This window comes from Quercus suber, unplaced genomic scaffold (assembly GCF_002906115.3).
Source record: "Quercus suber isolate HL8 unplaced genomic scaffold, Cork oak 2.0 scaffold_1038, whole genome shotgun sequence".
NCBI classification, from domain to species: Eukaryota; Viridiplantae; Streptophyta; class Magnoliopsida; order Fagales; family Fagaceae; genus Quercus; species Quercus suber.
The window spans coordinates 60634-75901 of record NW_027070449.1 but is presented as its reverse complement, the minus strand read 5'-3'; the positions used below and the strand labels follow the sequence as shown (position 1 = coordinate 75901).

At 32.1% G+C, this 15268-nt stretch overlaps 2 protein-coding genes across 9 annotated transcripts in view; one reads left to right on the top strand and one right to left on the bottom strand.

Moving 5' to 3' along the window:
• Positions 1-5719, top strand: part of LOC112029450 (probable disease resistance protein At4g27220) — a 41827-nt gene extending 36108 nt beyond the window's left edge. For 7 of the 8 annotated variants that reach the window (XM_065769057.1, XM_065769051.1, XM_065769053.1 and 4 more), the window contains 4 exons: positions 2270-2794; positions 2892-3629; positions 4231-5072; positions 5379-5719. In XM_065769057.1, coding sequence (XP_065625129.1) covers positions 2270-2794; positions 2892-3629; positions 4231-5058 — 2091 coding nt within the window. In that variant the 3' untranslated portion in view covers positions 5059-5072; positions 5379-5719. The remainder of the gene's footprint in view (positions 1-2269; positions 2795-2891; positions 3630-4230; positions 5073-5378) is intronic. The other variant, XM_065769056.1, reaches the window with a different exon arrangement.
• Positions 5720-12437: 6718 nt separating this feature from the next.
• On the bottom strand, positions 12438-15027 carry LOC112029451 (thioredoxin reductase 2). The gene is given in 3 exon segments (XM_065769059.1): positions 12438-12645; positions 13847-14255; positions 14898-15027. Coding segments are annotated over 3 exon segments (747 nt in total).
• Positions 15028-15268: the final 241 nt, after the last annotated feature.

The following is a 15268-nucleotide window of genomic DNA, read 5'->3' as shown; positions in this document are numbered from 1 at the left end:
CACCTAGATAATTACTGTAACATGTTGGGACCATACTCATAAACAGTTGTTCACAAAACCATGACTCCACCATGAAATCGTGGTAACCTAAAAGAATTAATTCACAAATTTTTTTATTTGTATAGATAATAATAATAATAATAATAATTATTATTATTATTATGTGTGTGTATATATATATATATATATCTTGAAATATTTGCTAGATTATATAGTAGAATTAATAATTTTTAACAAAGTTTTTTTTTTTCCTAAGAGCATTTCATTTTAAGTCTATTAAACTATTAATTAAAAAAAAAACTTTTTTATCTTTGCCTCTTACAAAACTAAACATGGGCAAGAATATTTTCTTATCACTAAAATAAATAATTCATATTGCTTTCTTTGCCAACTGATAAAAGTAGTTCTCTCTCTCTCTCTCTCTCTCTCTATATATATATATACACACACACACATACATACATATATATATATATATATATATAACTTTCTTTTTGGTTTAAGATTTACATATGCTTTTATTACATATTCTCTTTCCTATTGATGATGTTGTATTTTCCAACCACGGTAATTGAATAGGAAAGAGAAAAGTAGAGGTTTTCTACCATTCAACAGTTTCAACTTTTAATCTTCTAGTTTAATGTTGTTTTTAATCACAAACCACTATATTATCATCTTATTTTGTAGTTCTATTTCTTATAAAGTGCAGAAAAGTATGATCATAAACTTTTTTATTAAATACATTGTTTATCTCGATATAATCATAAATATTTATCAAATCAAAATATAGCTATTTAAAGATACTTCGTAAACAATACACAAATTGTCATATTGAGAATGATTAACTGAACCATTAAAAAAAAAAAAAAAAAAAAACTTGCATTAGATAACTTATCAACAATACTTTTTCCACAAAAACTGCAAATTTTTCCACCCAAAAAAATTATCAAAAACAAAAATGAATAAAATCTCATAATTAAGCTTCTATATGCATGCATCCTTATAAAAATTAAAAATTTGGCAATCGTGGTAAGCATAAAACTTAAATCCACAAGTGCTATTCAATGTATACCATGTCTAAACTCCACCTTACATCTGATTTGCAAGCATATATATATTCATGACTTATTTTGTAGATACTTAGTATTGTTTACAGGATTCGTCACATTTTAATTAGTCTTTGATTTCTGTTCATGCGTGTCTTTGTGGTTCTTTTTTTCTTTTGATGACTCTTCCCTCTCATTGCTAGCCAAGTTGCCATGCCACTATGTTCAAATAAAAAATTTGGTAATTTCCTCAAATGAAATAACAATAATATACATACCCTAACTTATGCACTGTTTAGGTTTGTCAAAAATACTCTCTCACTATAAATAGGATTTCTGTGAGAGTATATAAGACAATGAAAGGCTTTTTATATATATATATATAAGACAATGAGAGGCTCTGTTCCTTTATATAGAAAACAGAGTGACCAAAAATGCTTGAGTGAATTAACTGTTGTTGCAGAGGCTGTGTTCCTTCATAAGTCTAACTAATCTAGCCATTTAAGAGAATTAACAGCTTCCTAATTACTTTAACCAATTGAATTAGAACACATGTCTAATCAAATACTAATTGATGTCGCGGAAGCCTGAAGAAGAGCTCTTGATGAAACAGAAACTAAACTGTTAGTTTCTGGATAGTAAACCTCGAATCCATGAGGGGTTCCTTGAATCCACAAGGTGATAGGTCTGGAATTTACCAGAGAACACAATAGACACACGTCTAAATTTTTATTGATAATAAACTATGAAAAACGTTTACAGACTTAAGGGCCTATTTAAGGGCTCCTTAAAACTTGACTGACAAGAAAATATAATCTAAAATAACTCCTAATTGATACCTAACCATAATAGGAATCAAATTTAACCTAAAAAGCACTAAATGCACCTAAAAACAAGGAAATAAACCACCTAAACCTAAAATAACGAAAATTACATAAAAATACCAAATATAAAAGATTACAGAAATTAATTAGAATATTTTGTCCTACATCACTAACAACTTGAGCTAAATGAAAAAAAAAAAAAAAAAATGATCACGCGCGCGTCACTTTAGTTAAAACTCTCTTAAAAAAAAAGTACTCTGAAGTCTTTACGACATCATTTTGAGTCTGGACTTCATCACCGTTTGAGGTTTGGGCCTTGTTGTATTAGGCAAATACGACACTGTTTTCTTCATTTCTTTTAACAAGTTTGCTAAAGTACATAATTAATTGTTGTTGTAGGTTGTGTTCCCTAACTTGGAAACGTTGGAATTGTCCTCTATACACTCTGAAGAGATACTACTTCACAACCAACATCGGGCAGGCTCCTTTTTCAAATTAACAGACCCAAGATTTCAAAATTTGTATAAATTGAACATGAAAGGCTATGGCAATTTAAAATACCTATTGTCTTCTTCTACAGCGACATTTATGGTTCAGCTCAAATATCTTGACATTGAGGACTGTAAGGTAATGGAAGAGGTGCTACTCACAGAAGACTTAGGAGAAGAACAAATAATTCCAAAGGTGTTGTTCCCTCAACTGGAACACCTGAATCTAAAAGATCTTCCAGTCCTTAAAAGATTCTGCATAGGAACCAATCTAAGATTTCCATCCTTGAAGGATCTATGGATAGAAAAATGCCCTAAATTGGAGTCGTTCGTATTCAAACCTGTTAGTTCAGGCATGACATTGAGCAAAGAAATTAAGGAAGTGAATTCAGAGGAGATCTCTCAAACTTCCATGCAACCTCTCTTCAATGAACAAGTAATTCTATTTTTATTATCCCTTGTTTTAATTCATATATATATATTATGTAGGTTATTACGATTGGATATGTCAATAACATAGTATGGACTTTCAGGTTGCATTCCCTAGTTTGGAGACAATGAGAATCTTGCACTTAGAAAACTTGAAAATCATATGGCATGATCAATTAGCTGAAGATTCCTTTTTCAAGCTTCAATCTCTATTTGTTCAATACTGTGAAAATCTTGTGAATATCTTTGAATCTAATATGTTGACAAGATTCCAAAGTCTAGAGAGACTTTACGTAGCTTATTGTGGTTCACTACAAGAAGTGTTTGAACTTCAAAGGCACAATGTTAGAGAATCACATGTTGTGACAGTCATTCCGTTGAAAAGTTTGATTTTGCGTCGTCTACCGAAAATGAAGCAGGTATGGAATAAGGACCCCCAAGGAATTTTCAGCTTTCAAAATCTACAAGAAATATGTGTTTGGGAATGTGAGAGTTTGCAAAGTTTGTTCCCAGCATCTGTGGCTAGATTTCTCATGCAATTGGAGGATCTTCGAATAGAGAATTGTGGAGTGGAGGAAATTGTTTCACGTGAAGAAATTGCAAAAGCAGCAGCAAGATTTGTTTTCCCTAAAGTAACTCTCCTAGTACTTCGTAAATTGCCAAAGCTCAAGTGGTTTTGCTGGGGGTTGCATACTTCAAAATGGCCATTGTTGAAAAAATTAGAGGTGAATGCATGTGACCAAATTGAGATATTTGCTTCAAAAATTTTGAACTTTCAAGAAACAGTTGAACAAAGCCAACTAGAGACTTCCATTCAACAACCCCTTTTCTTGGTTGAAGAGGTAAGAGGTTAATTTAACTACTCTTTTATAATATTTAGGTTTATGAGAAATAATAACTTTGTTTGGAGTAGTACTCGTCCCTCATGCAAAAAACAAGTTTCAAACGTGAAGTTCTTAGTAAAGGTCATATATCTATATACGTTTTTTTTTTTAAATGAAATCCTTAATCAATATTCTTGCATCAAAATATAGGTACCTTTGGTGTGTATTTTTTGGTCAACGTGTCCAGAAATATGAAAGTACTACAGGTGTCAAATTGTGACAAATTGAAACAATTGATCGACAACAACTACTAATTGATTAACATGGTTTTGGAAAAAATTCTTTTCTTGTAAATGACTCTTACACCATTATGCATTTAATTGACTAGTACTATTTGATAGTATTTACGAATTACGACATAGTTCTTTATTATGTACTTTTTTTTTTCTTTTTTTTTTCTTTTTTTTTTCTTTTTTTTTTTAAGTTTCATCTAGATAAAATAAGGTTGGACAGTATTCTTACCATTAATTTTAGAGACTTTACGGATATAATCCATTTCATTAATAAATCTATTTTCTTTTATTCAATGCTTTGATTTTTATTTTTTATTTTTTTATAGGGTACATTATTCCCTAACTTGGAGGTTTTGACATTGAGTGGAGATTTCAACATGAAGGAGACACAATGTGACCAACTTTTGGAAGAGAGCCTTTACAAATTAAAAGACCTTTCCATAGCCGGCTATCTAGCTGTTTCTGATTGGATTAATTTTCTAAAAAGATTACATAGTTTGGAGAAACTTTTTGTGAGGCTTACTTCTTGGGAAGAAATATTCCCATATGAAGAACTTTTTGACCAGGAAAATAATGCTACAATACTCGCACAACTACGAGAACTAGAGCTATATGAACTACCAACGTTAACACATTTATGGAAAGAAGACACCCAAACAAGTCCAATTTTGTATAATCTGGAAAATCTAATAGTGTCATTTTGTGACAAATTGAAAATTTTAGTACCATCATCAATATCTTTCCAAAATTTGACAAATCTGGAAATATTAAAATGTCATGGATTGATTAATTTAGTTACATCATCAACAGCCAAAAGTTTGGCACAGCTCAAAAAAATGAGTGTAAGTGAATGCGAAAGGATAACAGAAGTTGTAGTAGGGGAGGGAGGTGAAGTGAGTGAGGTGATTACTTTCACCCAGTTGATATACTTAAAACTTGATTCCTTGCCAAACCTTGCAAGCTTTTGCTCCGAAAGTTATTCTTTCAATTTCCCATCTTTGGAAGAAGTAATTGTGAGGCAATGCCCTGAAATGAAGACTTTCTCTCATGGACCTCTAGGGACACCAAAGCTAGAACAAGTACAAGCAACACAAGAAGATGAATGGCATTGGAAGGTTGACTTAAATACTACCATACATTGGCTCACACAATAGTTCATTGGAGAAAGGTAAGTATATTATTCAAAGATCTCCTAATTTCTCACACCATGTACTTTAATCTTTTTAATGCATTGATGTATAAACATGAGCAACCTTTTCACTCTTCCACTAGATAATTATCATAATAGAATCCTTGTAAATTGCATCAAAATTTCTCCATCATACATATGACCCTTTGCACTTCGTAAGCACACACAAATTAAATAATTTTATTATATTTAAAAGGATAATTATTTGTCCTTGATGATACTTTGATGTCAGTGGTTATAATGATTGATGTTTTTTCTTCAATATGTTGTTTTCTATAATGCAAGGTTCAGAATTCTGAAGATGGAGTTCATCCTAAATATGCAGCAGCGGGAATGAGGCTTGGAATTGTAGTTTGTGGCACTCGGGATAATGTTTCTTTCTCCTAAAATCACGTGCTTAAAGGGTTATGGAAATCAATAGAGTTCATCCATTTGTTGTTTATTTTGCTATTGTTTCTTTATTTTCTTGTTTTACCACGTTTGAAAAAAAAAGTAGTAGTAGTAGCAGTGCTACTACATCTTATTTGTGTGATACATTTCTCTTTGGAGTGTTATAAACTACCTCTTCTTGGTGCAAAAAGACCATATGGCTATTTGAATGAAGTTGTGCATACATGTTATTATTTTGATGAGTGTTATAAACTACATGCTATCATTGAGTGTCAAAATTTCTCACACATATTCATTTAGATTATGTTAGAGTAAAATTTTATTTCAAAGTTGCTTATCCTTTTAAATTCTCTAACTCAGTTATTCATGTATACTCACCCATGCACATAATAGACCAACACTATGGGGCTATCATAGAAGCAGCTGTATAGATTAACATAGCAAATTTGATCTCCCTTGACTTTTAGCTTCATGGTTACGGAAGATAAATGATAATGTATATGTTTGTGAAATTTTAGTTAAAGATGGTTAGGAAGAAATTTTTTATCTTTATGACTAACTATGCATGAGTAAATTATCTTCTCTTCATAAAAATTTTTATGTAATTGAAATCCAAATTAGTATTTTATGGAGCAAGAAAAGAACAATAGTAACATTGACCACCAAAATAGGAAGAAAGCAGTGTTTTTTAAAAATAATTAAAATAGTTAAAAAAAAAAAATAATAATAATAACCCTGAAATAAGCATAAATCTCATGAATCAAAGATCCACCAGCTCTATCTTATGAAAGGGGTGTAAATTATATTAAAAGATGGCAATGAAAATCATATTTGCATTTCAACATAGATGAGCAAAATGATCTTCATTTTATTTTTCCTACTTACAAAAAGTGGGAAGAGGGAATTCAAATTCCGGTTTGCCACACCCCCCCATCCCCCACCCCCCCAAAGAAAAACAAAGAAAAAAAAAGAAAAAGAAAAAAGATTTTAATGCTAGGTACTAATCACAACTTCCTATTCTTATTCGGGATTTTTGTATACTTTACATGCTAATGCTCTATTCCAATTTCTCTGAACTTCCAATAATTTGCAAACTTCTAAAAACAAGGATTCCCTATTAAAATTACAATGAAAAAAAAAATTCAAAGATTAACAAAAACTTCTACTCTTCCAAGTTTTGGCACTCAACGTCTCCTCTTTAATTTGAATACTCAAATGGTATGAGTACCTTCTTTCACCTGTGGTTTCCTCTACAAATTCCACCATGACATTATAAAACTTTCAATATCTTCAATTTGGTCAATCTTATTTTGTGTAAAACACGTATAAATATTCAATGGTACTATTGGTTCTAAGAATGACAATGGTGGATTCCATGTCCAATAGTAACAAAGCAATGTGTTTTTTTTCTTGAACACAAATTGAAGTAACAATGACACTAGTTCAGCGTAATTCTAAATAACTTCTTCACGTTGTCAGTTAAAATTTTTTTTTTTCTTTTTTTTTTTTGGGGGCGGGTGGAGTTGGTAAAAGGTCCTACGATAAAGCTTTTTCTGCCCATATATACAATTGGTTCTATAGAATAACTGATTAAAAAATTAAGGAAGCATTAAACTTTTTTTTTCTGCAGGGAATAAGTAAATGAAGATTTATCATTCATGCCATAATTCAAAATAGCATGCTGAGTAAATAACCCATAGGATCTGTTGAAAGTCAGGGCTCTACAAACCTGGTGAACAAAAATTTGATTTCTTTGTTCATATTGGCATGTCCTTGTGTAGAGAAGCATAATTACCAACAGGACATGCTATCACACTAACCAAGCGCACCCCAAAAAAAAAAAAAAGAAAAAAAAAAAAAGGTTAAACACCTGCCATATATCACATCAAACATGGTGTTAAAGCAGAATATATCTCAAGAAACCAGCAGAGTAGCCAAGATCCAAGAGAAAATGCTACAGTCAACATGTTTAAAAGCCACCAAAATGGCAAAACCAAAGGTTTAAGATTTACAGATTACCAAAGCCAAACAATCAAGAAAAGTTACAGCTGAAAACAGATGCAGCATAATTGTAGAAATCTATTTATGTATCCAACAGTGACAAAGTAAAATGTCATTGCTTTGGAGACAATTCTTTGTCCTTCTTGATTAAATATTGTTCATCAATTAGCTTCATTTTTGAACAATTTTTTAAAAGGGTACACGGCCCCACCTGCAAGAATTGTGTATCAGGTAATCCAGGGAAACTCTCCTAGTGGGGATGAGCCTAGAATGTCTAGATCTATAACTCATACTAAGCCTCCAACCGCAAGGCTGTACCCTAACAGGTACTCATCAATCAATTTTACCCTCCTGAGATCCAATCTCTTGCAAGTAATGTTCGGCTTCCAAAGCTGCCATGCAACCTGCATCATTAAAGAAACCAAGTAAACTAAATAGAGAAGACCTTAATACATATACTATGAATAAACCATAACTTAAGTGGAACAGGTCTTTTTATTTAAATTTAAAATGATAACAAAAATTGTTCAACAAAACCTAAATATTGGTGACAGAAACAGGTTGTCGCAACAATGCTAGATGCCATGGCCAATGGTATAATCAAAACCACTGCTTACATGATTTCTAATTTTCTATATGACTGTTCCGAAAATTGAGAATGAAACAGAAACCAGCAGCAGCCTTCCCCCCACCCCCCTCTTCCCCAAAATCTTGGGACCTAAATGAACATTTCAGAAAGACATGTATTCCCAATAGCAGAATCACTTAGATTGGAGTTAGTAAGCAACAACCTGCTGTTATTTACCTACTTATATACCACTGCCAATTATTTGTATTATCTCAATTCTTACAGTCAATTACAGAAACTGTCAAATCTTGTGCATCCCAATGTAGCTAAATGATGAACACAAAACACTTTCCCAAATCAATGTAGTTCATTTATTTATATTTTTTGTAAATCACATTTAAAAAGACAAACAATCCAAGCCTAGTCAAGTATCTTGCGATAAGTTCAGTTTGTGAGATTAAAGTTATGCACATGCTTAATTTGCATTTGCGCAGAAATCATAAATACATGTCACTCAATCTCAGGTCACCAAGCAAAAGAAAAGCCAGAGTCCAGCTCAACCTTGAAGTGACAACCCATTTGATCTTATTTTAAGGGGTCCAAAATGGGTGGGACAAAATCAAGTTCCAAATATTCCAATAACAGAATACTCCATGTTCTTAAAACCTGAGTTAGATCAGCTTGGGTTTGCTCAAAAATGGGCTTAGTGTCTCAAAAGAATGCGCTTACCAACCCCATTTACTAATTCCTTCTTTTGGGCTCTTTTGGCCCATTTTTGTTTGCTTTCCATTTTTAAATAATTTCCATGGGTTTATTACTTCTTTCTTTGGGCTCCCTTAGGCCCGTTTGCTTCTTTTAGGGACTTTTGAATATCTTACAGGCCCATGGACCATTATTCCTGCCATTTGGGCTTTATTGTTTTCTTCTCACTTTGCTAATTTTTCTCCCTTATTGTCTCCCATATTGTTAGGTTTTTTCTTGTTATTAGGCCTTCTTGCCAAAGTGGGCATCAACAATAAAGTGGGCATCAACACTAGTAAAAAAGAAAACCTAGAGCAATTAGAAAGCCTAGAGCAACTAGAAAAGCGTATCAAACCCTAATTTGACTAAACAACATTAAAGGTAACTCTAATCCTAAAAATCTTAAAATTACATAAAATTACCAAAAATAACAAATCTAATCCTAAAAATCTGAAAATTACATATCTGGTTTGGTCCGCTTAATTTCCATTTCTTGTTTTATCCGCTTATCTGATCACATGAGAGTAAAAAGTGATGAAAATAATGAGTAATCTCTATAACCCCTCACGCATCGTCTTTTACAGCTTTGATCCCACCACCATCAGGACACTTTTAGCCTCCACCTTTTTGCATCTATTTTTTTTTTTTCTTTTTTCAATATATCTAGGCATGCACGTTTACAAAGGAACATGTCATTGTAATATAATAATTGTTATTATTGGTTATATCAATTTTTTATTGATAAGATATATCATTTTTAAAGACTCTTAAAAGTCTTACAAATTATATAATAGTTAAAAAAATAAGTCTATACCAAACTATTGCTATAAATAAACTTGAAATGATATTTTATTGATATCCAAACACATTATTCCCTTAACCAAACCAAAACAGTTACTATACAAAATTGACTCCATTTGTTTTCTAACAATTCTCTCTTAGTCGAGAACTCTCAACCCAAGTCTTATAAATTGATGTGTCATCAATTACAAAAATTAATATAAATACTAACTTATTATTTTGTTAAAATGACACTAATTACATTAATTACTGTGTCAATTTGTAAACTTTTTGTTAAAATTTTTATAGTACTTTTAACATTTTTCTAATTGTATATTAGCATGTTGATAATTTGTTAGTGCCAAATTGATCATAATTTGCATTTTCATTAAAAAAAAAATTATTCATATTCCCTAATCAAAATTCTTGTTTGTTGGATATAATCTCTCCTACATCACCAACATTCTTTTAGACACCCAAACAAGAATAGGATCGATTTTTGAAGATTGAGAGGTATATGACTGCAATTGTGTAACTCAACATTAAGATTAAAAAACAAAAAAAGAAGAAAGAAACAAAAACTAAAAGGTCAAGTTTTATTAACTTTGTAAGATATTCTACCAAAAAAGAAAAACAGGTTGAGACTTGTTAAAAATAAATTCTGTGTTATTGAGTTTGAGGCCTCTTAAAGCTGTGTTGAAGTCAAGTTTATCATTTATATTAAGACGTAGGGTTAACGTGATGATTAAAAAAGAACCCAATTTGAAATGAGATTAAATGTCTAAATGATTGAGATTATGATAGAAGAATAAAAGAATAATTAGTAGATAATGTTGTCATTAGCTAGAGGCTCTTTAATAATTCTTGCAGTAGCTCTTCACAACTCTAAACAATATGAAACTTGTTGTTTATGATTGACGTCTCATTAATGTTGTTTTGAAATTTTAAAGAATTTGATAGTTCTGAAAGTTTTAATTTTGGTTCTTTAGTCCTTTTAAATTCTATCTATGGTTGAAACTTTCTATTTTTCAAATGAAGTAGGATTCCTTCATATTTGCAGAGGCTTTGTTGGCATGGCTACCTTGAGATTTAGAATTGTATCAACTTCTATAATAATTAGTTTTATGGTTTGCTTTCTATTAAAAGCTACTCCAAACTACAGGTGATTTTAATGGCTGGCATTTTAATCTTTGTTTTGTTACTTTTAATTCCTAGTTCCTAGAGATGCTCTGTTCTGTCAGTTTGCAAAAGCTTGCTGGAAATATACATAATTTGATTCTGATCTAAGGCTGCCGATTTATTTATTTAAATCTACTAGTGTGTTAGCTCTGGGGAAAAAAGGCTACCCAATGACATTAGATTTTTAATATTATTTATGTTTGTTTTGACAGGTCCTGTGCTGTTAGAGTTCATGATGAGTGATTTTTCATCTGTTCCATTTGTTTTTATAAATATGTGCTTGCAACTGCTAGAGGGGAGGAGGAAATCACGCTCTTTTTGTCTGCCACAATCTAAGCCATCGGTGGAGAGATTGAGAATCTAAGTTTTGATGCAATTTTATATGCTGATCTTCACTACCATGGAAATAGTAGTGTTTTGTGATGATACAATATGGAGTTTGGATGACTTTTATTACTGATACATGGACCTTCATGTTAAGGGATTTTGTGAAATTTATTTTAGTAGTTGGCATTTGCTTGACAAACAACTGAAGAGGCAGAGGAAAATATTGCTCAGTGACTTGATTGTGTAATTTTTGTTGCTGTTTGCTCAGAGGAAAATATTGCTCAGTTGGCATTTGTTTAGTTGTTGTTTTCTGCATAACAGGTCCTTGTTCCCCGGCATTTGTTTCAGGGTTGTACTGCTTCTTTATTTCAAGGTTGTCTGAAACAGGTCCTGTGAATAACGTGTTGCTTCTTTATTTTATTTTATTTTTTTTAATTTTTTATCTAATAAAATTTCTATCTCTATCTCAAAAAAAAAAAAAAAAAAAGAAGCAGATACAAACTAATCAATAATTTTTTTAAAAAATTTTTTATTGATTAGTTTTTTCTGTTTTAAAGATAAAGTTATTGGTTAGTTTTTAAGTTAAAATGTTTTGGAATTAAAAAATAAAAATAAATAAATGGGTTTCGGGTAGGGTATGGATATCCATGGATAATAAATCCGGGTAAGATTCGGGTATGGGTACTAATGGGTATTGATATTCGGGTATCCATGGGCAAATTTTTCGAGTAGGGTATGGGTATACCAGATCCATACCCTACCCATGGCCATTCCTATGGCAGGGATTAAAATAGGTGTAGCTTCCCATTAAAAAAAAGGGAAGATGTGGCTCAGTGGCTCATGTGTTTGGTTAGAGAGGCACAAAAAACAAAATAAAGCCTTTTAAGTTGTTGACAAAGGCATTTAACAAAACTTATCAAAAAAAGAAACAAAACAGAAGGTTGGGACTCTAGCAAAAAAAAAGGAAGAAGAAGACAATGAAGCAATGAAGAAGAAGAAGAAGAAGAAAGGGGTTAAGGCCGGTGAAATTGTGAAGGCGACAACGGCTATCTTGAATCATTATCCACCGGTATTTTCGATTTAATTTTTTTTTTCTTACCGGCCGATTTCTTTTTTTCGGCCGAAACACACCGATATTTGGCCAATACAATCTGATTCACCCCGAATTGGCGTGAATTGGCTTTGTTCAGCGCGAGTTGATGTGAATCCAGAAACAAAAAAAAAAAAAAAAAAAAAAAAAAAAAAAAATTTCGACATGGCACTGATGCACGAGCAACAGCGTCTCCCACCGCACCCCACGTTGAGCCGCGTTGGACTCTGGTACGACGACCCTCTAGCCGCGTCGATGCTTTCTAGGCTTATATCCCTCGGTTCCCAAACCCTCCTGGGCCTTCACTAGAGCCAGGGAAGTCTAATCGCTTGGCGACAGCACCAGTCGCCATAATGATGGAATTGGCAATGACAGTCTTAGAATCAATGAAGACCTTGAAAGGGGTCATGGAGAAATCCACCTTGTTGATGGTCTCGGTTAGAATCTGAGTGCCAAAGCGGAGTGACTACTTGCGGCTAAACATAGCAAAATAGGTCAGAGTTTTTTGACCACCTTGTTGATGGTCTCGGTTAGAATCTGAGTGCCAAAGCGGAGTGACTACTTGCGGCTAAACATAGCAAAATAGGTCAGAGTTTTTTGACTCGACCCAAACCCGATTTTTTTAACTCGAAGCAAAAACGGGTTGACTCGTGACCCAACCCGTGTTTTTATGGGTCAACCCAACCTAACCCGCGACCCGACCCGAACCAGAACCATTTTTTTTTTTTTAAACTTTTTTTTGGGTAAAAAAATAATAAAATTAAGACAATATTGGTTTAATTGTTTGTTGTGAGTTTTAAGGAAACAATTAAGACATTTACATAACTATATGCAAATTAATTGAAAGATGAATAGTTGAGTATTTTGTAATGAGTAAAGATTTTTAGATATCAAATAGTAAAGTACATGCTAAAATAATCTGTTTACAGTAGAGTTAAAAAAAAAAAAAAATTTAATTGTAAACATGTGTGAGAAACATTCACAAGTGTGAAAATGGTGAAGCCAAAGTATCAAATTAGCTTAAATTATGAATGCTTAGACCTATTTTTTTAATAATTTATGTAAAAAATAAATGGCTTTTCAAAATAAATTATGATATTTCCCTAGAGTGTGTGTTACTTAACAATGATATGATATTCATAAAAAGGACCATGTATAAATAAGTAAACAATCAAACTTTAATATATATCTCAAATTGAAATAGAGTGCCAACCATAATAGATAATAGATTTTAAAATTAATTTTCAAGATTGTAAATTTCTTATATGTTTTTATTCTTTGTCAAATGAGTTATCTAATAAGTCATTTGTAATTTGGTTTTATATTTTGGGATGTTGATATTGTGTAGAAATAAAATTTGTGTATTTGTTTTACTTATCTTTGTGTTATTTTGTTTTGGATAGCAATGTTAGGATTTGTATAATTTTAAAATTATTGAATAAGTATTAATAAATTTAACTGAATTCATTCTTGATATAAGTGGTGAATTCAAAGTAATTCAAAGTAATGCATTTTATATCAAGTAATTTGTTGCATGACTTTCCAAATAGCAAATACATGTTATTTTCTTTATTAAAAAAAAAAAATCATGCGAAAAATACGAGTAAACCTAACTCGACCCGCAACCCAATTGACCCGACCTGAACCTAACTTGTCCCCCCGTTTTGCCATGTCTACTTGCCGCAGCAGTCCATGAGCTCAATGCCATGAATTCCATCTGGAAATCCTGGGAAGTTCTCCATGTCAGTGGTCATGGTGAGCTGGCCGCCAAGGGCAATGCCATTGGCCATCCACCCCTCAAAGAGGATGGGCTTCAACTTTGCACGGGATGCATATATGGCAGCAGTGTGGGCAGCTGGGCCACTTCCAATGATGCACAACCTTGTTTTAAGGGTATGGAGGTCATCCATGGCCGTAGTTGAAATGGCAGTGGCAAAGGAGGATGCTTGTCCAGGTGTGGAAGTGGGAGCTACGGTGGGAGCAGTAGAGTTGGAGGCCTTTCGAACAAACTTGGAACCTCTTCTGAGTAGATTTAAGAGCTTGTTTTTAGGACAATAATAATTTCTCCTTTCTGCAGTCTCTATTGCTATAAAAGTTAAAAAGCATGGTTTTGAAAACCAAATTGTAAAGAGAACAAAAAAAAAGAGATGTTCAAGTTTTTGAGATTGGACCATAATGGCATCATAAAAATTTTAGAATAAAATAATAAAGCATAAACAAGCTAATTAAAATTTGAACAATAACAATTCTTTTAAGTACAACGTCTAAACAAACAAATAAATTCCACATAGTAATATTACACATTAAAAAAAAAAATTCAACTATAACAACAGTAGTGACAATCACCACCTAAGATGATATAGAAAATCAAGAGGAATAACAAATAAACCTAAGAATTAAACAAACTGAGGAAATATATAAACAAAAATAGAACACCCACTAAGTACTTGATTTTCATAAACAATGTGGTTCAAGTCGCAGCAAACCTTGAAATGAAAAATGAAGTAAAACAAACTAGAAACAGTGACACACTTTGCGGCAAAGGTTGAATACTTTAAACAAATGAAAACAAATTGAATCTAAATTTAGCTAATTCCAGGTTACTTACATAAAGTTAAAGATAAATATAACAGGACCGAATAAAAAACACCTAATTAAGCATTTTTTGTTTAAAGCATGCACTGATAAAAAGGGGGATTACATTTTAATTTTGATTTATAGCACATACCCAGTAAAAAAAATTCTCCAAAAATAGAATAACCCTCAAATGATTCTATGTTCTTTGCATTTAACAATGTGGGGTTGCCTTTCTGACCGAGTAAACTAAGTATTATGGAAAAGAATTTGGAACACCCCATGTTTTTTCTAAATTTCAAAGCTCAAATTAACAAGACACAATAGCTGATAAACAACAAGAAGCTTCAACAAGTGAAAACTTCCAATACCCACAAGTGAGTTTTTTGTCCTCTCAAGAACCCATCTAAGATCATGTAATACACAAACCCAAAGAGATAAAGGAATCCAAAAGTAAATAACCAAGTGAAGACGATGAAAATGTTTGCCTCAATGTCTAGACTTCCCAAGTTCCCAGTGAGCTAT